Raw genomic sequence first — 24,908 nt, 5'->3', positions numbered from 1 at the left:
TTGGTTCAGGATCACTGTTTCTTGCATTTGCACTTGGTACTTCATTATAGATTGGTGTGTCTCTGCTAAATGTTTTTATTTGGGTTTTCAGAGGTCTACGTTCCATTGCATTGTTGCATAGTCCTTGTTGTTCTTTTGTAGGCGTTTCGAATGTAATAAGCCTCTTAGTTAGGACCTCTGTACTGGTAGCAAACCTTGGTGTTCTGCTACTTATCGGGAGTCCACTTGGCCTACTATTTGTTATCGGCCACATGATTGTGGTTTTACCAGGTCGATGGATACAACTCGGTTCTCCTTTTTACCAGCAAGCGGCGGTAGTACTACTGATCTTGTCCCGTTGACAGACAAGACAGGAACTGCTTTTCTGTAAGAAGGCCCAAATTCCTTCTTTACCGCGATCTTTTCTCTGACTAGATCCCCGACTTTTGGAATCCAGACAGGTCTTGCTGGGACAGGTGGTGGTTCTTCAGTGGCTGTTGGCTGCTGTTTCAACTTTATGTTGCTCAGGTCTTTTCTTGTTTCGTTTAAGTCCTGTAAAATAGCCAAACGATCTTTGATATCAAAGCTTTTTTCCTTTACCACTGAAGTCTGACTATCAAGGTCAGAGATCAACATCCTAGTTCCAAATAATAATTCGTACGGACTGAATCCCTTCAGAGAATTTCTTGGCAAGTTATTTAGACTACGTTGGACACTTATTAGATGTTTGACCCACCCAGCTCCCGAACCTAATACCTTTGCCGTTATAGATTGCTTTATGTCACGGTTTTTTCTTTCAACAATTCCGTTCCCCTCAGGGTGAAATGGACAAGAGTACCGCAATGTCACGCCCATGCTGACCATGGCCTCCTTATAAGCTCTAGAGCTAAAAGCAGGACCGTGGTCCGAATGCAGCATGCCAATCGCGTATGTGCCGATAAAGACTCGCAAATCTTTTATAACAGTTCTGGCGTCAGCCGTTCGCTGGGGCCACATCCATATGAATCTCGTACATGAGTCCACTGCAACCAAGATATATTTATAGTTACCATCCCTTTGTAAGGGACCACAGTGGTCTAGGTAAACACAGGCTAATGGTTTATCCGAGATTAGAAGGGGCGTCTGCGCTGGTCGTCTCACTGTTGATACTTTCATTTTTTGACATATTTCACATTCTAGAACATAGTTCCGTGTTTGTCTTCTCATTTGTGGCCACCAGTATCTCTGTTTTAATAATGATACTGTGGCTGAGACGCCAGCATGTATAGAAGCAAGCCCTTCGTGTGCCGCTAATATTAGTCCTAACCTATGTTCCATGTTTGGAATTGCCCTATCCCCCACTCCAGGGATTCGAGCAAAAGGAACATTGTTTGCATCAGTTATGTATGAATATTTTACTGGAAAGCCTTTCGGGAGTGTTTCTTTCGAATCCTTTTCTGAAGCGCTGACAGGTTGTAATATTTCGCTGTCTATTTTTGTTTTTGACCGGGTGATGGCAGCTACAGAAGCCGTTTGCACAGCTGCCTTCGCGGCCTCATCAGCCAATGAATTCCCTGCAACGTGAACGCCATCACGTTGATGACTCAGCGTATGTATTACGTGAGTCTTTGGTAGTTCTTTCTGTAAAAGAACTACTTGTTCCCAGAGCATTTTATGCTTGATTGTGCCACCTTTCGCATCCTTGAAACCATTCTGAAGCCAGATCTGCAAGTATTCATTGTAAGACTGAACGCAATAATACGAATCGCACACTATGAGTGTGGGGAATTCTCGATCGGTATTTTCAAGCGCCATCTTGAACGCCAGTAGTTCAGCTCGCTGAGCTGTACAATCTCCTAGAGATTGTGTTTTAGTGATTGCAGGTTTAAATTTTCCTTCGTGCCAGCGACCTTTAACGATCGCACACGCAGCACTGTAAGCTTGCTTACCCCCCACTGCGGGTTGTGCTGATCCGTCTGTATATATTATACAGCCGTAGTGTTCTAGAGGCAGAATTTCGGTCGGCTGAGGACATTCAAATTCATATTGGAGAAATTCTTGTGTTTTTAAGTAAGGATCAAATTCGTACGCCACGTCTGTTGCAGCAAGAGAATTAGCCCATTGTATCCATCTCGGATGGAGAGCTTTAGCATTTGGAATGTTTGCTTTTGTTACAGCCTCTAGGGCTGGTATCGGTGTCACGATTATTATTCGTTTACCTTGTGCCAGGGCTCGTTCTTTTGCTATAGCTGTCTGTGTTGCGGTAAGAATTTTTTCCGTTGGGCTAAATTTCATTTCAGCCTTAGTGTACAAGTGTGATTTGAATGCAATTGGTACCTTTTCTCCCTCATTAGAGGTCAGGTATGTGAATCCGCATCTCCCTGGGATGACTCGGATCACAAGATTGCGTGTGTTATCACGTGTTTCTAATTTTGTTTTAATTAGCATGTCTGTTTGTAAGGATCTCAATATTTCTGTGTGTTTTTGAGTCCAATTAGATCTTTTAAAATCTGGTTTTATTAGATCATAAAGGGGTTTGACCCTTTCTGCGTAATTTGCAATATATGTTCTTCCGAAATTTAGGAAGCCTAGAATTGACTGTAGGTTTTTTAGTGTTCTAGGTGCTTGGAGTACGGCACATTTTTCTAGAAAATTGTCAGCCAGGCTTTTGCCTTCACTTGATAATTCATATCCTAAGAACAGGACTGTCAGATGGGCAATTCTGGATTTTTTAAAGTTGAATTTGTAACCCTCTGCTGCGAACCCAAGTATTATGGTGTTCACTCTCTTCAAGTGAGTCTCCAAGTCATCATCTGTTAAGTATATGTCGTCGACATATGATAATGCTTCGTCGTCATATATTTGTAGTAATTCTGTTACTCTCGCTGAGAATACTCCCGGGCTGTTCTTGTACCCCTGGGCTAACCGACAGAATTGTTTTTGAGTGCCATTTATTGAGAACGCAGACAAATATCTGCTCTCTGGTGCTATGTTTTGACAAAAGAATCCATTAGAGATGTCTAAGGTTGTTTTGTATTTTTTGCGCACTATGTTATTCATTAGTGCAGCACTATGTGAGTTTTGCACTGCAAAAGTTTTGCAACATGAGTTAAGGTGTCGGTAATCCAAAACTAGACGATATGAATTGTCTGGTTTGGAGACCGGAAACAAAGGGTTGTTCATTTGTGAGGTGCAAGTTTCAATCACCCCCTGGTATTCTAGCTGATCTAGGATTTCTTTTACCTGTTTTTTAGCTTCTTGCTTAATTGGGTACTGCCTTTGTGCAGTAGGTTGTGATTTTAACTGGATTTTGTGAGGAGGAGAGTCCTCATCCCATCCTACATGATTTTTATATAAAGCAGGAGCTAGGGCTACTGCCCACTTTCTGGCAAGTGTGTATTTTTTATGAATTGGGATATGATTTGAGAAGGCAGGCATAATTATTTCTTCGCCATGAGGGCACTCCCTGACAAATTCTGGTGGCCAGTCTTTTTCAGCTAGAAGGATGTCATAGCCCTTGGAGAGATTATCCCAAAATAGTCCCCTTATTTTTCTAGTCTTATCTCCCTCTATACGTAATGTTATTTCGTATATTTTGTGAGGTTTGCTAACTCTGGTGTCTGCAGTTTCCACTTGAAGATATTCATTCGTGTCCACTGTCTCCAGATGATTCATAAGGACTTTGCGAGCTATGCTCACTTCTGCTGCGCTGTCTAGCATTGTCTGAGCCCATTCTCCGTTTTTCAGTTGTGTCCTCAGTATTCTCGGCATTGTTAACTACCTTGATACTGGCTACCTTCTTTTTTGGAAATTGTAATTTCTTTTTTAGCTGAGCAGGTTCCTTGTCTTTGGACTTGGCGTGCTCTTCTCTTTGTTCTGATCGTCCTCTTCTTTCCGATTTCTGCGAGGAAGTCTGAAATGATTGAGAGGGACGTGTATCAATGTCTTGATATCTATCAGGCTTCTTTATATTATCCCTATTTCTAAGGTTATATCTTTTCCCAGAGGGGTCACTCTGGGGTGACCTGTGTCTTTGGTTCGGAGATTTTTCTCTTCGCCTTGGAGACCTGCCTCTGGACTGGAATTTCTTTTCTTTAGGATTGGATTGTTTGTTTCCATCCCAGCTCTTTTTCTGTGATGTTGAATTATTATTAAAAAATATTTTTTCAGGACTTTCAATCAGTTGTGGTTTTACTGGTATTCCACCTAAACTATCTCTACCTAGTTCCTCATAGGATTTTTCTATGATTCTGGCAATTTCAGCTGGTTGGTCTGCTATATCTGTCTCCTTTAACCTCTGGCGGATCGCCACGTTTGCTGCTTCTCCCTTTATGTTGGCTAATAATATAGCTGAGACCTGCTTGAAGTCTTTTAGTAATTTCATACCAAGAGTTAAAGCGGGTTCTGGACCATATTCGTCTTGAATTTGTTTTAGCACATCTGGTATTACCGAAATGGATGGAACACCGTGCGTTTTTGTGTAAATGGAAGCAAAGACTGTACCCCAAGTGTCACAGTCCTCAATGTGTGGTGCGATTCCCATTGGAAGACAGATAGTCAGAATCCTGTGTTTTTCTAACGGGGTGGTGTCAGGAAACACCGCCTCTATTTGGGTTATTTTCTGTGCCAACCAGAATGGTATTTGTTCCCGTTTAGCTGGTACTTTACCTAGGCAGGACTGTATGTTCTGTGGTGTAATTTTATTTGTGTTCCCCTGGTGAGGGGTCAGCTGTGGAATTTTAATTGCTGGCTGAATTGTAGAAGTCCGCATCACATACTGGACTAATTGTCTATGTATTTTTATTAATTGTTTTAGCTGTGTTAAGAGGTTTGCTGCAGACATCCCGTCGATGTCTGGATGTGGTGTGTATCCGGCTAGGACCGGCCACGTTGCTCCTGGTCTACCTAAGGGACCGAGCCTGGTGATGTGATTATTATGTTTTAGGGCGCCATCAAATAAGAGCAGGTGCTCTTGAAATTTGAGTGGTACTTCCACCTCCTCGAAAGGAGTGTACGTTTCAGGAGGTTCCTCTATTTTGTAATAGTGGAAGTACTTCGTTACAGCATTTGCTGCAGGAATATTTATCCATGAATAGTATACCTCTGTCTGCCGATATTCGTGTGCCTCAATTACGAATATGACTGTACCACCTCTAGGTGTCAGTCCATTTTCTATAAGTTTTAAAGTTATAGATTTCCTTTTAATGACCGGGATGAGTATTATATCCGGGTCTGCGTCTTGCAGTGCAGTATCAGCTGCTGCGAGTTCAGTTGCTAATCTAACTGCCTCTCTTTCATCATCACTGTCTACCATTTTACCGACAGGATGGTTACTTTGTTTGTTTGCAGATCAGGTTTCTTATGGAAACGAAGATTAGATGCACAATATTTTGGAACGGTTTATCCTTCAACGTTGACTAAACCAAGTACCATACATAGGAGTTTCCTCCTGCGAGGTTTTGGCGGATATTACCTTTCACCCACTCCAGACGTCTTTGGAGTATTATGGGAAAAGGGGGTCTGAGTGAGAAAGCACGACTGAGTTACTTTAAATGTCTTACGTTAGTTTTATCGCCCTTTCCAAACGCGTTGGGCGCCATGTAGTGTAGTTCCTATTATCCCAATAGGCTCTGCGCATTGGAATAATACCTTCAATAGTATAGGCCTAGACCAGACGTTAACTAGGTCTACTACTGTCGATATTAGACTTAAAGTTTTGGGTTTGCCAGCTAGCTCAGAGTTCACTAGAAACTTTCTCGAATGTTCAGGAAGGAATTAACTTCCCTGATTAGACAAGAAGGGATTTAGTTTCTGACAACCATAGAACATGACAACTTTGCTCTCCCCTAATAAAGAGTGTATCTCGAGAGTCGTGTGAACAAAAGGCAATTTATTTTACTCAGTCAGTACGTGCATTCTTAGTCTCATCAGATTGTAGAGAAAAGGAAGAGACGGGCGTGTTCAATAAAAGATGTTATTTATTGATCAGTCTCTTTTCTCGTACAAGAGAAATGGATCGATATTACTGCAATACTTATCGTTAAGTAAAGTGCATACATTAAAAGCAGAAGTATAAAATAATACTGTAAAAACATTGATATGGTTTCTAAGCCATATGAAGGTTTAAAATGAATAAAATATATTACATACACATATACATTTGACTAAACGTACTCAACTGGTGTTTCTAGATACGCCTACCCCGTGTACCTGACCTGAGCCTAATACGTGGGCGGGAATAGAAAGTTACAGTTTAAGTTAAGTTTGTTTTTGCCAAGTGACTGACTAAAGAATTCTCTGTGAGGGGTTATTCAGTTCTGTACCTGGAAGTTAGGATGAATGAGGGATGGTATCTCTCTCTCTGCTCTCGATATTCCAGGCTGCCTGCGAGGGCTACCCGGAAACGCCGGTGCTGGATTTCTCGGCAGGAGAAAGCAGCGCGTCTCGTTCTCAGCGCGTCAGGAAGGCGGGGCTGTGCCAGCGGGGTCTGATCTGCTCTGGGCTTCGGCAAGTATGGCTGCTCCGTCTCGTCACCACCGCGTGTGTTTGCATAGGGCAATATCGGTAATATTTATACCTTTAAGGTGCCGAGATTGACGTAAGGATGGACATAGATACGTCAATAAGGATGTCATACGACCAGGTCGTTAGCACATTCTTTTGCTGAAGTTCTTGGTGAAATCAAAACAATGGCCGCAGGGGTTTTTCCCAGGTTGTCATAGGTTTGATTTGTTATGAGAACTCCGTATGCCTTATCAGGGGCTGGAGGAATATCGCTTGTCTAATTAGATCGCAAGCGTTATGACCTAATCAGATAACACGTTCCTGTGCCGTAGTGTGGCTTCGTCAGATAACGGTATCTGCATCATGGGGGTTTGCTGCCTCATGGGCTGACTGCTAGTTAACTTGTCGGTTTGCTAACCAGAATAGGGTCAGGAATAGGGGGATCGATTCAGAACCTATAGGAATACATCACAAGTGTTGTTGAGAAAAGATTATCAACTGAAATATTTTCCAAACGGTCCTCTCTGGGGGCGATTCAGCATTGTACCACGCCTGAGAATCGCATTAGCCAACTGTTAAGTGATTTGGGTTTTCCAGAGTCCAGTATCGAACTAGACTCTCTTGCAAATATCCTTGAGGAAAACAATTCATTAGATATACAGACAGCTAGTGCTGACCTAGTGTAAATTCCCACGTGTATATCATTGCCCCAACGCACTCCTGTCTGTTTTATAGACGATTCACCATCCTCATGTAATAGAGTGACAGGCAAAAGGAAAAGAAGAGGGGGCAGGCCAAAATGTAAAAGAGCTAAGTTTCCAAAGCTAATGAAAAAGGGGCCCAAGTCCATGGGTGTGGGGATTTATACTGAGAGTGACAATTCACTGCATTCTAATCCCATGCCAAAACCTCCTTCTGTTAAACATGGTGATGGGTATCTGGTGGGGCAGGTTGAACATTTGATTAGATCTCTATTACTCCCTATTATTGAGAGATTGAGATTAGTCACTGTTAGCTTGGATAAATTGGAAATAGCCGCTAAGGATAATTCTAAAATGCTACACTCTTTAGTTAGTGAGAAGAGGAAAGGCCTAGAACTCATTGTCAGTCCCAAACAGGTAGACACTAGAGGAGAACAATTACCCACTATTTCTAAATCTCCATTGCAGAATGGAAAAAACTAGTGGTACACAAAGATGCAAGACTGACAAATACAGGGGGTAAAAACACATGCTATGAGATTAACGAGGGTTATAATGGGGCTTTGCAATTACATGAGGAGGCCCGTGCAGAACCATCGAGATTGGCATCTGGGCACCTGCCCCCTATAAAATTGGATTTAGTTACAGGAAACCAATCTATACTAGACTTACCCCCCCAAAGTGCTCCTTTGGTGGTGGTTATGGCTAATATTCCCCCTCTTCGTCCTGGGATACTACCAATTAAAGTCTAAGGTCACACATTGGTTCTCAAAGAATCTGGAAGAAGGCCATGAAGTAGGATGCGATATACTCATGGCCCGTAGAGTAGCATGGGTGGGTCGCACAAGGAAGACTAGAGAGGGCGACTGTATAGTCATACATTTTAATAACTCAAATGCAGTTGCTAGGATTCTTTGGGAGACAGAACAAAATTCACTAGTGAGGGGGCAGGGCATTGAAATTTTGCCCCTCGGGTTCTTCTATAGACCTGGTACTCAGGGAGCACCCACACTTAGGATCCCCATATCGAGGAATTTTAACTATCAAACTCGCACTATGGGAGGATGAGGGATGTGGCACACAACTCATTTGACATCAACTGGACCCTGGTCTAGGGGAGACTTAAGGGACAGAGGTGAAGCTGAAGTTACAAATAGATTCAATACCCTGTCAGGGCTCAATGATTGCGACTGACTTGGCCTCAAACAAGTTGGATGTAATCTGGAGCATGACTCTAATCCCCCCCCATGACCACCCTCTCAATGGGGCATCTACGACGAAGGGTAATATTAACCCAGTAGTTGTCGGTGGCAATGCTATTGAGCCAGATGCACCCCTGGCAGGTACTCCAGGGGATTTAGTAAAAAATGACAGGGAAGGTGTGGGAAGCCTGGTGTCTTGGAATATAGCTGGCATGCATCATAAACAGGAGTCTCAAGATTGGGTAGATTTTGTTAATAGTTTTGATGTGTGTATGTTTCAAGAGACATGGATGTGTGAACCTTCCTTTCTCCAGGCCGAAAGGGTCGCCCAAAGGGAGGTTTGACTATCTGGGTGCGGCAAAGTTTGCCTCTTTCTGTCAAGGTGGTAGAATATGGTAGCAAGGATATCCAATTTATAAAACTGGATATTGTCTTGATATATACAATGTATATGCTAGGGGTAATAAGGGAGGGAAGTCAGAAGTTCTAGCGGCTTTGGCTACCCTACTTGAAACCCATTCCCTGGATAATAATATCATAATTGCCGGTGATTTTAACCGCACGTTTGAACCCCTGGATAATTGTGATGACCTTGCTGGGGTGGAAGAGGATAGGCAATGGGGAGTTCCCAAAATAGATTTAGACCCTGTCAAACATTGGTCTGAGGACATTATTTGTCTAAATGCCATCTGTCCTGAAAGGGGTCTCAGGGCACTAAATGGGAGAACAAAGAGTAATAAGGGGGGCTTGTACCTTTGACAATGGAAGAAACAGGAGCAGGATAGATTATGTTCTGTGTAGCCTTAAATTGTGGAAGTTAGTCTGTGACATGGAAGTCAAGCGCAGGCTTGAAAGTAATCATGATCCTCTGTGCGTAGTGCACAAATGGTGGACATTTTTAAAAGGGAAACCGACTATAGAGTGGGATGGTGTACCCTTCCCTGTCCCCACTAATGACATGCGTCGGCTAAAATGGCCATGTGTTTTGGCTAACCAACAGTCTATGGCTAGTATAAACATAGAGGTGGACAGGGCGATAAATGCCCTGGAGCAGGCTAATATAGTCACGCCAGGGTCAAACGAAGTAACAGCTATTCATGATAATCTCTTTTCTGCTATTAAATCCCACTTTCAGAAACCAGTCAGGAAAACCAATAGGGTACCTAGTAGGCCTGTGAAGTGGTACAATGCGCAGTGTAGGAATGCCAGGCTAGCTCTGGGCACTGCTATTAAGAGACGGGAACAGATGGCTATTCGTAGTGCCAGAAAGTACTACAAAGATAGTATAGCCTCCGCAAAAAAACTGTGGGATGAGCGTCATTGGAGTGAACTAAGGGAAGCAAGTAGGACCAAAGATTCCAGGCTTTTCTGGAACATTGTTAAATGGGGTAAAAGTGGCCTACCTGACTGCCCCGATAACAATGTCCCGGAGGAGGATTGGGTCAATTATTTTAAGCCACAATATGCTGAAACTTTCTTTGGCATTGAGATGGATGGTTTCAAGGCTGTGTATCCCAAAGATAACTTTTTTAGTTACAAAGAGGTGTTGTTGGCCTTAAGTGCAGTGTCTAGGGGCAGAGCACCTGGCTTGGATGGGGTCCCGGCGGATCTATTTATTAACGATAGGGAACGCTGGGGTAAATATATTTTTCTTTTTTATTAATGCTGTTGCCCAGGGAGCATTGGTGCCGTCATCTTGGAAGGGTGCAATTATAATTCCTGTATACAAGAAAGGCGATCGGGGGTTGCCGGGTAATTACAGACCCATTAGCTTGATTGCCACCATTCAAAGGTGGTGGGGAGGATGGTGGTGAACAAGCTTATGGACTGGGTTGATGAGCATAATGCATTATCCCCCTATCAAGCCGGGTTTAGGAAGGCCACTAGTACGGTGGATCAGGTGTTCCGCTCTACTCTAGTACGGTGGCGAACTGTAGTGCTAGGCGAGGGCAGCCTGTATGCAGCTTTTTTGGATCTGTGGGCTGCCTTCGACCTGGTCCCTAGGACCAAGCTGTGGTCAGTGCTGAGGAGCCTGGGACTACCGGACGAACTACTGACTATGGTTATGAGGTTGCACGAGGCGAACTTCGCTAAGATCCAGTGGGGTAGGCAGGGTAAGGTCACCCCCGACTTTCCGGTCGAGCGGGTCGTTCGGCAAGGGTGTGCGATGGCCCCCTTGCTCTTTTCATTATTTATTAACGGGGTAGTAGCAAGAATGCTGGCTGTTAATGTAGATGCACTCTCGTTGGCGGACATTAAGGTACCAATTTTAATGTTCGCAGATGACACCCTGATCTTATCAAAGACCCCGAGTGGCCTGCAACGTGCTCTCTATATTTTTGATGAATTTTGTGGGGAGCATGGTTTAGAAGTCAATGTGTCTAAAACCAAGCTAATGATTTTCAACCCCCATCGTAGTTTTCGATCTAAGGTGTTCATGAACCATCGTCCTTTAGAGGTAGTCAAAGCTTTTACCTATCTTGGTATCTATGTAACTAACGATTTAAGATGGTCCCAGCATATCGATCTTGCGGCACTAAGGCATAGACAATTAGCTGGAACGCTTGGGGCAGAGCATAGAAAATCAAAGTCTAAACCAATCACGCCAGCACTACAGGTATACGAAGCAAAAGCCCTCGGCTCAGCATTGTATGGGGCTGAGCTGTGGGGTCTTGGGAAGCTTCATATAATGCAGAAGTTCAAAAATAAGTTTTTTAGGGCAATTACTGGTCTTCCCAAAAGTACCCCATTGCTCCCCCTTAGATATGAGTTGGGTAGGAAGGCTGTAGAAGACTTGGCGAAGCTTCGCCCGATTTTATATTGGAGGCGGCTCTGGAACACTCCAGAGCTTAAACATTATGCCGAGGGATTTCTAGCAACGATTGAAGCGGACGTATTCCACAGGATAAAATGGTTAAAAGATCTTAGAACCATGTTATGTGTGCTTGGCCTCCAATTCCTTTGGGATAACCCGTCAGGCGTCCTTTTTCCTAGTAAATAAACATTACAGGAGCTATATTGGGATTATGTGGCCAAGCGGGATTGGAGAAAAACTGATGCTGAATCTATGACAGGTTGATTTTTGGAAGCTAAAATTTTCCCCAACCGAGAACTTTACTGGGAGAGCATAACCAAGCCAGGGGACAGGAAGCTTCTTTTTCAAATGATGATAGGTGCTCTTCCTCTCAGGTCCCTAACTGGCAGGTGGAGGGGTTCATCTAATGTCACCTGCCCCGCCTGTGGAATTCCAAAGGAAACTATTGGGCACTTCTTATTTTCTTGTAGAGCCTATGTCGTCCCAAGGCGAATTTGGCTAACACCAGTCCGTAAAAATGTGGGCACCTCTAGTGGCTCAGTTGCTCTGAGAATTATCTGTACCAGTACTGGTTTGTCATTAGCTATAGCAATAGCCAAATTTCTGGGGTGGGCATGGTCTATCAGGCAGAAAGCTATAGCTGAGAGACTGCCTATATAGGGATTGTTTTATTGTACCCATTTGAGGTATTGTGCACATTTTAACCATATGTATTTTTTTATGTTTATTATGTATTGTAATTGATTCTTATCTATACGAGGTACTTATTTAATGACGTTTTAAATTTATGTATGTATTGTGCTTTTATGAGAATTACTCGAATAAAGCCTCTTTGAATTGAATTGTTTTGCTCTCCGCAAAAAACTCCTGTCCTCTTTTGCGATGGGCCTCAGAGGGGTGTTTTACCAACTACTCCATCTTCTCCCAGTGGTACTGGTTGTACCTACAGAGAAGGGCCACTGAATTGGTGCTGCAGCACTATGTGGCTGCGCCAACTGTTACCATCTTTCCTGCAGCATCACTCCGATTGGACTTCTTGTCAGGCAGAGGGTTATCTCCACTGGCCTATGCAGAAGCCCTTTACAGGAAGTGTAGACAACTAAGCATTCAGGGACAATTTGTAAGAATATAAGTAACCACCCAGACTTTCACCAGCTCCTTGAAGTTGTCTGAGGCAGATGTGAGCATACCCTTAAGCAGTGAGGGGTAACGGGCAACATGCTCAGTATCAGACAGGTTCAACCAGGGCATCATTCTCGCCTTCATCTATGTGGAGTTTTTCTTGATGTTGAGCAACCTTTTGTAATATTGCATGGTATGCAGTATTATCATCTGGTGGAAATGGCTTGACAAGGTAGGGCTCTGGATATGGGTTATCTTGAGTGTCAATTACTTAGTCTTACCAGGGCTTACCACCATCCTTGGGCCTAAAGGGCTCCCCATAAGGGTCATGTGGTAGTAAGGGCTCCCTGGTTCTGAGTCAGTGTTGTGGGACTTGAGTGGAGGCTGGTGTGCTGGTACCGGTAGTGATGGAGAAGGTGTGTGGGTGGAAGTTGTGGGAATGAGGGGAAGCTAGGGCTGAATTCTTGACCCTTTTAGGACTTGGTGGTGTGAAAGGGTCAATATCTGTCCTCCCTCCAAGACAAGCTGCCCTTTTCCGGGGATCCAGAGGAGTCCTAGGGCCAGAGCTTTGGCAAATATTTTGCCTTTGTTAGGGTGGATTAATTGTTTTTGCTGCTTTGCATTCAGGACTTCTGAAAGTTTTTGAAGGACGGAACCCTCTGTGGTTTCTTACCTGGGATTCTGATTTAGACATCAACTTCACCTCTGAGTATGTTTTTTCAGCGCCAAGAAAGTGTGGGAAAATGGTGCAGTTCGCTGTCACTGTGTCACCCCTGCCACTAGAGTTCAGTGCAGGTCAGTTGGAGGTGCAGAAACTGAACATTTAGGATATTTCTGGTTCAACTTGAGACTTAGGGCTCAATGCCAGACCCGTGCAGGAGCAATGGTTTGCCTATGTGGACGTGCGGTTCGGGGCTCCCAGCTAACCCCACTTTAACCTTTGTTTTTTTCAGTGAATTTTTTTGGTCTTACACCATACCCAGCAGATCTGTGAGCCAAACCTGTGTGGGTGGCCAACTCCGGCTTCATATATCCTTAATCTGTTTGCAGTGGGGATAGGCCACACAACCTGTCCAGAGGCCAGACACTGCGCCCAACGTACTACAGGTCGCCATCCCCCACGGAACACTGCCATTGCATTCTCTGCACACATCTGCTGTGGAAGACCAATCCCCTCTGTGCACAGCTCAAGACCCTTCACAGTAGGGGTTGCCGCAGGGACTAAACTCTGGCCAATCACTGCAATCAGCCAACTCCTCCTGCACAGTGAGGGTTGGCAGCAGGGTCTGTCCTCCAGCCAGTTTCTTCTTTCTTTTTTTTAATGTATTTTCAGATCCACAGATATCCAGGCCCCCATGGGATTTGTAGATCCCAGCAAGGCCCATAGATCTGTAGATCCTGTGGCCTCACTTGGATAGAGGATCGCACAACTATATTTAGATTTTTTCGTTTGGATGAAAGACCTGGACTGGACCTGGGGGTCAGCGTGTGCTCACCCTGCACACTTGTGTGTCCTTACCTAAGTTTTTTGTAAACTTGGGGATCAAGTGCTGAAATCTTCTGATAGCGGATGCAATATTTTCCATCAATGTCCAGCCAAATTAACGAATCTTAATCAGCGGATATCCCAAATTAACATTCCAGATGTACCTAATATGTAACCTCTTTATTCCCTCCCTAATTTCCTAAACTACTGAGCAAAGTTACACCAAATCAAAAAAAGCACAATATTTGAGTACGTTTCTAACTTTGTTCCAAGTTAAGTGTAATTCTGTTCTGCTACATTTCCTGTATTGAAGAGTAAAGCCGTTGGGAATAAAAGTGGGAAATCACCCTTTTCTTCTTGGCATCGCCCCTCTCCCCACAAAACTTGCAATTAAGAACCCAAAGTGGATGCACTTTCGTGGAAAGTTTTTTGCAATTTTGGCGAAAAACGTATCAAAAATAAAACTCATTTCCTACGAAAACACTGACTGAAGCATGACTAACTTGCACTATGACAAATGGTGATCACTATCCAATTACTTTCTGCTTCTCTGCAAATATGGTTTATTCAAAGATGTTTTGTCATGTGATGTAGTTATAAACAAAAGGTTTTACATGCAGTGTTGTGGGGCCTGCCATACTACGCATATTGGATGGTCAAATTGTGTCTTTCTGCACTGATTTATGAAATGACTACCTTTGAGTTGAGCAGCAGTCATTTCAGTTATTAAAGTAATTAAGGAAGATACAGTGATTGACAGCTAAATGTCTTGTATCAACAAGAAAGGGTGTAATTTAGGAACAGGGCTATGAACTAGACTGTAGCAGTTACTAACCAGCCTTCCCTATCTTTAAAGAAAGCACTGCTTTCAGTTTTTCTTAGATTTTCCATTAAGTGGTCCTGAAATGCATCTTAGTTCCCTCTGTCGACAGGTGGGTTCCTACAGCACATATTTGCATGTGACGCAGCTGGTTCTAGTGTGGGGTGTTCTGTTTGCAGCCCTCCATCCCATTATGAATGCACCCTTTGTGGGAAAGAAAAGATGCTGCCAATTTACAAGAAATGGGCTGAGTAAGTTTACCTCAAAATTCTAGATCCACAATTTAAACATATTTAGTAGGGATTCGGCCCTACTTGACAATGAGGCAGTTTTTAATTGAACTCTTCTGTTCTCGCGAGCTGTTGCTAATGACTGATTTTACGCAGTCTCTAGTCAATTCAAACATGGTGTCTAAGATAAATAGCGGTAGAATCTCAGATTTGTATGCCTCTACAGTAGCACAGCAGTAATCCCAAGGACAACGTTATACAGAGCAAAGGGCTTGCCTCCTAGGCTCATAGCTCGCCATCTATATGTTTCTGGTAAGAAAAATATTTTACCCTGATCTGAATGGCAGACAGGCACTGTATCTGGATGGAAAGCCTACCTCATGGCTCAGTCCAGTTTGGCCTTCGGTTCATTATGAAATAAATGCTTGTCTCAGCTAAGGTGAGATGTTTGAGGTGGTGTGGTTAAAAGGATATACAGTGATAGGTTACTAGGTAAACTTATGAAATACATGCAAATATTACAAGGTTGTTATAGCAAAAACCTTATTTGCCAAATTGCAATTTTGAGAATTCTCTGTGTACGTATATAATGTGCGGGAGGCTAATTTTCCTATAAAGCCTCGTGGTTTCTTTTTTTTTTTACAGGTGAATTCTTGCATCAGGTTCTACTATGCAGTCTGCAATGGAGATGAAAGCAGTGCCAGTTTTCTAACCTTAAAAAACCAGAGATGTGTAGAAGCTCCAAGCTCTATGGACAAAGCAAAAAAGAGCAACCCTTAGTCAAAGACCGCTAAGGTCAGAAAGAGGTATTTTAAAAAAGACTGGTGGAATGGATAGTGTAGTGTTACCAACTCCATATGAGGATGTGGTTTGTTCACTAAGATTCAGCATGGGAGGGCAGTTTTTGGATGGGTAGCCTTCCTACTCTGAGCTAGATTAAGCCTGGTGAATTTAGAACTGCTGAGTCATGCTTCGCCAGCATGTTAATGTTTGGAGAGCCCATGGTTGGCTGAGATACCTCAGGAGGTCTATGTAACACGGAGAGGTGGAGAGGTGTGGCTCACTGGTTAGAGGCGGCAGACCTGTAAGCAGAGAACGGCCCGGGACCAGGGTTCAATTCCCGACGCGGCAGGATCTTGGACCAGGGTCAACGGACTCGATAATTCTCACCTCAGTACCTACTCTAACCAGGGAACACACTCGGTAACTCTGGGCATTAAGCTTGCCTCATCTCTACAACGGCCCCCCACAGACGCCGGGGATGCCTGGTTTCACCCTGGAAATACCCAGAAAGGGACCATCTCACAGGGAAAACCAGGACGGGTTCCCCAGCGGTCTACAGCGCCAGGACACTAGGGTAGAGTAACAGTGCGCTTTACAAGTATCCCACATTTACTCACAGGGATAGGATAGAGCTTTAGGGAACACAATATGCTATTGGGTGGAGAAAAGGATTCAGTTTGCACGAACATGGTGGCCAGTAAACCGAAATGAGAGTTAGTCTAAAACCTTGTCTCCTATGAATATACAAGAAAAAAGGTAGAGAGAAATAAGCAATTGTTTTGAAGGTTGCTAAGCCCTACAAAATAAATTATGTGACAAGGATTACTTCATGTGCACGTGGACAGTAAGTTTCTCAGGAGCACATGGCATACATATGAGTAACAAGCGTTGGCATTGCAAATAGGTCTGGCTTTAACCCGTTGACCACGGTGTGAATTCCGCCGCGGTGCGGGTAAAATAATGAGTGGGCTTGGTTCGGACGGCCCCGGCCGTCCTCCACACACGCCCACCGTGACGTCGGACAGCCCCATTGAACGGGTTAAAGGAATGTTGTATGGTAATGTGAAGCATTACAAGTAAATAGCATGGCAATGGAAATGTATTTGTGCGGAAGCAAAGAACCGTAGACACTGATGCAGGTTAAATATTAAGGTGACAGTTGCACTATCAAACCAGACTTAAAAAATTCATGTAGGTTAAAGATTGCCCTCCTCCCACCTGTGCTGCAGCCAGAGAAAAACACCATACATTATCTAGTTAACTATAATCCTTAACGGCATTACAATGTCAAGTGTCTACCCCTGAAAGTTCAAGCACAGACAACTGGGTACATAAACAAAATGATCACAGCTGTGTTGCGGGCAAGCACTGTTTTTTGTGGAAGTACATAAATTCTGCCTAATCAAAACATGTAGAACTGGCGCCCAACATGTGGGCGGAGCTAAAGCCCCTCTCCTGATGGACCTCACATAGTTTTCTGGCAACTGCTGCGCTGTCAAACAAGACCATAAAAACAAATACATGTATTTGGAGTGGACATGTTATTGTTCAGCGTTGCTAGGTTCAGAAAAATCAAAAGCAAAAGGCTCGATGATTCACTGGTGTAATGTTTTCTTATTTGTCTTGTATGAACACATCACATAGGAATAACTCCATCTGGAAGAATATGAATTGTTCTTGAGGTTTTGGTGACAGGAATTGGATGCCTTGAAGTCCTGGTTTCCACCATGTGTCTGGAAACCTTTGGGAAACCACATTCTGTTGCCAAAATAAACTACAATAATAAATACAAATACAGTGTTCAGAGACATACAGAATAGATTGCAAAGTTCTTTAGATTACCATAACTGTACAATCCTCAGAGCCGCTTGCTATTACGTGATCGTTGTGTGGACACCAGTCGATGTCGAGCACTGGACCTGTGTGACCACATACTGTTGGGTATGACTTGTCAATTCTTCCTGTCTGAAACAAACAAAAAAAAAAGATAAAGATGTTGGCAACTTCAAAATAAGCACAATTAGAGAACCAAAATATGCCCTTCACAGTTAAAAAGAACGGAATCAATACTTAACAAATATGTAGCAACCAAAAGATAAGCAAGATGTGGTTATTTTGAAGTTTCCTATTATTCTTGCTATAAAACCCTGTTTAAATAAAAATGTATAAACATTGAAAACGTTCTTTTTAACAGTGATAGGAATTCATGTGGATTCTATTACTAAAGTCCGAACAATGTAATGAATGAACAAGTTATTTAATTAGATACAATGGTAACCCAGTTTTAAGTATTATCCTCGAGTCCCTACTTTGAATGTATTGCACCCAGGTGCTACAATCCTTGAACCACTTTAAAGGGACATTAAACAGCCTGTAAAAAAACCTCCACATCATGGGTTTCCATATCATGCTGTACATACTACCATAGCCATTTCCAGATTTTACCACACAATATTTGCACACGTTAAACCTGCAGAACTGGAAGATAGTCGACGGTCATGTGTATCCATGAAGAGGACATGTCATCGTGAGCTACGTCATTTTTGATGTTCTAGATTTTTTAGCTCATCAATTACACCACTGCTGTCCACTGAGAGGTTACAACACTAGTGTGGCCTTGAACCAATTTTTCTTAGTTTGTCTCAATTGGTTGCAAGTAAGAGCAAACATGCATAGCCAGGCAGCGTTTGATTTAAAAATCTACTGGGTATTTGATACAATGCATGAGGCTCCTAGAATGGCTCCCAGCCAGGTACGTGGAAATGGCCCATAAGCGTGCTTTTGCAAGAAACGTGAGGTAGATGAAGTGTTTACATGATATCAAGTACAGGCAGACAATGTGCTAAGTTACATACAAGAGGTGTGTCCTAATACAAGTGGCTTAGAATAACTTTTGGTTTCCTTGTCCTCATTCTCTTATCCAAGTTGATCCTGATCCTCTTGCTTCCCTGCTTGCTCACAGTGGCCTAACCTTGATCGTCTTTGTTCATCTGGCCGGAGCATCCTGGTCTTGGTTCTACTGCACCCAGTCGTCCTGGTGATCCTCACCTTTCTGGCCTTCCTCCTGGTGGTCGTAACCTAATACTTCTAGTTTTGGTTCTTCTGTTCTTCATCCTCCAGGTTCTCCTTGTGATGGTGTGCTAATCCTGCAGGTGATCTTGGTGTTCCAAGTTGTCGTGGTCCTTTTACTCTTCTTCCAGGTTTTCCAACGAGTATTTTTTCTAGTCTTCTTCCTTCTAGGTTGCTTCTTCATCCTTGTGGTCCCACCCCTCCTTGTTTTTTGCTGACTTATTCTTCCTCCTGGTCTTCTCCCCTACCCTTTTCGTCTTCTATGCTTTGGTGCTTCGTGTCCTCCTTCTCTTTCCTGATTCTCCTGGTGGTCATGCTATTGGTCCTCCTGAATGCCTCGTTTTTACTGAATTTGGACCTCTTCTTCATGTTGGTCCTGGTGGCACTGCCATAACGAAGGCATGTTTCTTTCTCCTCGAGGCATTACTCCTTTGCTTAGGTGCTACTAGTTGTGGTCTTCCTCGTCATGGTCCTGTACAGTTGTACTTGGCTTCCTGGCGGTCACGGTCCTAGTCATCAACCTCTTGGTCCATTTGATCTTTGTCCTACAATCCTGGTACTCTGAGTCCTGATATTCTAGATAGATACACTGCCACTTGTTTTGTGGGCCATGGTCCTTGGGATCCTCTAGACCCGATCCTTCCGGTGGTCCTGGACCTTGCCATCTTGGGGACCTCGTGTGCCCGGTTAAACTTCTTCTCCTGGTCCTTGTCCACCTGGACTTGATCCTTCATGTTTTCAAATTTCTGGAGCTCCTAATTCTCCAAGTCTCTTTGGCACGCATTCACTGGTTCTGATCCTACTGGTCATTCTGGTGGTTTTGGACCACCATCCACATCATCTTGAGCTCTTCCTCCTCCAATTCCTGGTCGTGGTCCTTCTTCAGGCCCTGGCCTGGTTCTACTGGTGGTTCTGGTTCTCAACGTTTTGGTGGCTAACTGGTTCCTCCTGATCGTCCTTCTGCCCTTAGCCTCCTGGTTCTCCTGGGATACACACAGTGCTGGTACTTCTGGTCATAATCATCATCCTCCTTTTCCTCCTCTTTAGCCAGGTCATTTTCTTCTTTTCCTGGTTGTTTTGGTAGGCCTGGTCTTCTTGGAGATCCTGGTATCTCCTATTTGTCCTGGTGGTGGTCCTGAGTGCTTGTGGTTTTAGCACTCCTCTTGGTTCTGGCACTCTTCCTCTTCCAGGTCCAACTGATCTTTCATGTACTTTATCATCCTGTTGCACTACTGACAGCTACGCCCCGGGCAGAACGTGCAGCATAGATGTAACTCTTGTAGCTGTGCATGCAGTGAACCAAAATTGTGCAGAGGCGGTGTTAAGGAGCAGTGTTTGTTTACCAGGTGCCTGGTGATTGGGAGGACTGTAGCTGTAGAACAGATATGCCACTAAATGCAGGTTTAGAAACATGTTTAGCCTTAAAGATTTTAATAATGAAGATTGTGAGCACCTGCAGTGAAACTCTAAAACAAATCACCTACAAATCAGGGAAATGGTCCAAAACTATGATAATGCCCAAATTATGTTAATGGTCACAATATGATGCATCGAAGCCTGTTACTCTGGGTTTGGGTTATATTTTTGTATTATTATTATTTTAGTTTGTTGCCAACATTCAAATTCTTCTGAGTGGAGGCCATAACAAGTGGGTCATGTCTGAACAAACATTTGTTTTCACACTGGCAGGATAAGGACCATGTAATGCCCTGGAACCAAAGATGGGTTGTGTAGTTTCACACTTTGAACATTCACCACAGTAGCTAAATAATCTATTTGCGAAAAATTAGGAGAGCCTGAGTTCAAGTCACCCCATGTGCGAATATAATAGGTGTCCCTACGAGAGGATAGGTGTCTATGAGAGGGTAAGTGCCCTTAGCTATCCACACTGACAAAGTAGGTCTAAGCCTAGAAGAGAAGATGACAAGACCATAGTGGATACTTGAAGAGAAGCCTGATCTGATGCGTGAAAATATAAAAGCTGACTGCCGTTTTTAGATCCAGCCCATACAGCTCGCCATCCTTCTTTGTGGAATGAGACAAAGTGAAAAAAAAGAATGGAGTGTGACTGATTGGCCCAGATGAAAGGTATTTACCACCTTAGGAAGGAAAGTAACTTTGGTTATGTGTACAAGCGTGTTGGGGGAAAAGGTGCAAAATGTGCCAGATTCAGGTCATCGGCTCTGGTGTTCAGACAGTTGGCTAGATGATTTGCCACACACCACATCTTGTAATGACTAGACCCTCTGTGCCTTTCCAAAAAGTGGTTGGGACCCGACTTCCCCCTGCTTGTTGATCTACGATGACATGCTCATGTTGTCTGTCAAGAGCTGGCCTGAACGACCGTGAAGAGAAAGAAGAGCTATCTTGAACGTTAGACAAATTGTCCTCCGTTTGAGCACAATTATAAGCAAATTCCGCTATCCTGGACATCAGATGCCTCTCCGAAGTCCTGGTGTTGAGGAGTCAGTTGGCAGGTATGGAAAAACTGGAATACCTGGCCTTATATGATGGGCTGTCGCCATCACCTTCATGAAGACCTGTGAGGTCGATGTTAGTGGAAAAGGAAGCACTGCAAACTTGTATTGGGTTTTGCCCTCCACAAATCGCAAGTACTTCCTGTAAGACTTTAACATCAGTATATGGAAATACGCGTCCTGGAAGTCAAGTGACACCATCCAGTCTCAAAATTCCAGCACCAAAAGAACTTGAGTTAGGGTCAGCATCTTGAAATTCTGTTTCTGAAGGAAGATGTTCAAGCCCCTGAAATCCGGGATCAGACAAAGACTGCCATTCTCCTTTGGAACAAGTAAGTACCAGGCATGGCACTCTCCAAAGCTCATCGGAGCCAAAGCTGCCACCTCCTGCCGCAGCAAGTGTAGGTGTTGCTTTGAAAAATCTGAACAGGTGTGGGAGAGCCCGAGAGTGGGCATCATGTGAAAGGGTAGCGTATACCCCTTTTGCACAATCTACAAGATCCACAAGTCAAAATGTGTGGCCTTCCAGGCCTGTGGAAAGGGGGACCCCCAACCTCTCATCAGTCATGAGTGCCTCGAGAAAAGCAAACTAGAGCTGCTTCCCTCTATTGGCTAGAGAGTTGCTTCCCTCTGGTGGCTGTACCTTCAGGTACATTACAAGGGTTCCCAGCATCATTCTGGGCCAATTTATTGTTCCACCTCAGTCGTTTAAAAAATATTTTTTTACACCAAACCACAAACACAGACTAAAGAGAAGTTGTGGAAGCAGAAAAAAATGGGGGATGTAGTTCAGTCCCGCTAACAAAGACCACTGCATAACTTCAGGACATTGTTATTGTACACAAAGCCATAGAAGCATGAGATCCAATTACACGTCGGGCAGCTCAGGGCTACGTCCTCAGAACAGTGCTATCTAAATATAGCACACAACAAAAGTGAGCAGAACTCTCAGATGCTTCAAAATGTCAAGTCGCGATAACAGAAGGTAAAAGTCATTTATATTTAACTGCTGACTGATTACTCTTAAGGCCAGAACAAATTCAAAATTAAAATGATGAAACAGTGCAACAAAATTGCTTTTCTTGAGAAAATTATAGGTCAAATCAAGCCTCAAAAATACGTTCCAGGAAAGTAATCTTGTTTTCTTCAGCTCCTGCAATCAGATCTACATCATTATTTCAGGATCACACCAATATCTTTAAAAGGTAGAGAGGAAATGTACAGGCTGTTTCCAGAACAGAAAGTGATACCTGATCTCGTTGTTCGTGGTCTTCCAGAATTATGCATCAGCAAAATTCATAACACATATGGCACAGAATGTTCTTACTTATGGGCAATTACTGGGACTAAAGGCAAAAAGGGTTTAAAGTTCCCCAATAGAAAATAATGTGCAAAAATACGTCTTTTATGGAATGGCGAACCGACACTTGTCTAAAATCTTAGTAGTCTATTCATAGCAAAGTTTTTTTGTAAGCAGTCAGCAGATGAATAGTGATAAAACAATTTAATAAGAAATCTGCTCTGGTGCAGACATACAACGTCGATGCGAGTATATGTGTTCTTGTAGCTAGGTACAGCTTTTCAAACAGACTCTGGCTCTAATAGAAGCTCTGACATTTGATCAAAATATTGAGTCTGAGGGTATCAATGTACTTCTCCAACATCAGATTGTTAATAGGTGTAACAAATTGGCAAAATATCCCTGTGGAATGTGGCTGGATCTGGTGCCTCAGTGAATTAATGCATACACTCAGGGGCCTGTGTTCGACCTCATGGTCACAGGTTCAAATCCCGGCAGGTCCACTCAGCCTTTCATCCAACTAAGGTCGATAAAATGAGTGCCACTGAGTTGGGTAACAAACATCTGTTATTCAGCCCCAAGATACCCCGTTAGGGGTAAATGTGCACTTTACAAATGCACGTTATATTATCTAGTTTCGTCCGAATTACATGTTCCTGCCTTTTTGCCGCCCATCACACTGAATTCTCTGGTCTGATGTGATGAAAATTTCGACACACTGTACTTTTCTAAGTTATTAAATGCATGTATAATATGCTCCTGGTATGATAAAAGTGTGCTTGGTGCTTTCTTTAACTGGAGACTTCATGTTAAAAGGTGCTACCATATATATGAAATGCTGCTGAAAATACAATAACCTTAAGCATATCAACGCATTCATACAAAACTGTAACATTTATATCATAGCTGTTTTAGAGAAGAGGCGGCTGACTACTGCATTTTTCCACCCAGGGATTAATTACGGATGAGTTTCAATTTAATGAGTTTATTTTATTGAGATATAAAAAAATTAAATAAAGTGATCCTCCTAAAATACCAGACTACAGTATGAACTAGGGGGTGGGCGAACCTCGCAGAGTTTCGCTAAGTGGAATTCTGTGAAGATACAGGAAAACTATGCTAAATTCCGCAAGCAGGCAGGGTAAGTTGATCACGCGTTATACCCACAATTCCCATTGTTGTCTGTACAATAAAAATATTGTGTCACCTTCCCCTAAAGCTCAGTAACGAGCACCAGGCCGTGTACTGCAGCACCCCAAACTCACTGCCCTCACCTGGCATAGGAATAGCATGTGTACAGTCACAAACACCGAAATGTAGTGTTTGTGACCATTAATATGCCTAATACTTCTGGCCTCTAGTCATTTTACCTGGCGGAGGGTGACTGAAATGCACACCCTGAAAAAGAGCTCCTCAGACAGAGGTTCCAGGGCATAGGCCAAAGGGCTGGTGGTTGAATAGTGCCTCTTGTTTCCCCAAGTCGGCGCATTGATCTGCATCTAAGGAGTCTGTAGCAAGGAGGTCACAGTCACCCAACATACCGAGGCACATCATGACTCCAACATTCTATTGAGCACACAGCACAAACACTGGCTGAGCAGGAGGCGTAAATCACATAACATTAACAAAAGCAGGATACTACAGTCATTGTGGCATGTTTTACCATGGTGCACTGTAATGAGATGCTAGTATTTCTATCTCACCATCATCGGCTTTGCGTGGTAAGACAGAGGTACCGCAGTCTGCATGTCCTTACAACACTAGCAGCAATACATTTCGGGTACTGAACTGAACTACACCAAAAAGTACAGAAACGGGGAACATATCAAAAGACGCAAAGCCCGCCTAAAGCTCGGCAAAGGAAACTAAATAAATACTCTTTCATGCTTCCACAGGTGTCACGGCCTTCTGAATGTAATGCCATAATTCATTACAGGATAACCCACCCTAAGCCTCTCATCCTCCTACACATCATCTACTAACTGAATATAATTAGCATACATAAAAGCCCTCCTAATCCAACAGACTGGCGTCGAAAGCTCTGTATACTGAAATTAAATGTGTCTTTGCCGCTCTAATATCTGAATAAAAGGGGTTGGTAGGGATAAATTAAACTGTGGGTACTTTCCCTTCAGATTAAAGGCACTACCAGCGAAAGGAGGTTGTTCGGAATTTTTAAACTTCGTGTGTTTTCGTTAAGAAACCTCATGTGTTTATGCCACTGCTATTTGATTTTTAGTGTAATGTGCAAACCCTCAGTAAATGTCAGATTTTTTAGGAAAACGTAATTCAGATTACTGAGGAAGCATGTCTAGCCGTGTAAACAAAATAATCGAAATATTAATTAGTTCATTAAATAACATCACCCTAACCATCAGAGACTCATGTAAGGTGATTGAACACAAACGTAGGTAAAATGTTGCTACACTTACATGCACCAA

The 24,908-nt window shown here is 43.3% G+C and overlaps 1 protein-coding gene across 3 annotated transcripts in view; it reads right to left on the bottom strand.

Annotated features, from left to right (window-relative positions):
* CORO1C (coronin 1C) overlaps positions 1-24,908 on the bottom strand; it is a 444,982-nt gene that overhangs the window by 89,979 nt on the left and 330,095 nt on the right. For all 3 annotated transcript variants that reach the window (XM_078667404.1, XM_078667405.1, XM_078667406.1), the window contains exon 3: positions 17,464-17,586. In XM_078667404.1, the coding sequence (XP_078523530.1) occupies positions 17,464-17,586 (123 nt within the window). The remainder of the gene's footprint in view (positions 1-17,463; positions 17,587-24,908) is intronic.

Source organism: Lissotriton helveticus, chromosome 11 (genome assembly GCF_964261635.1).
Source record: "Lissotriton helveticus chromosome 11, aLisHel1.1, whole genome shotgun sequence".
Lineage (NCBI taxonomy): Eukaryota > Metazoa > Chordata > Amphibia > Caudata > Salamandridae > Lissotriton > Lissotriton helveticus.
Note: the sequence above shows the minus strand (reverse complement) of the source record. Positions and strands in the feature narration are given on the sequence as shown.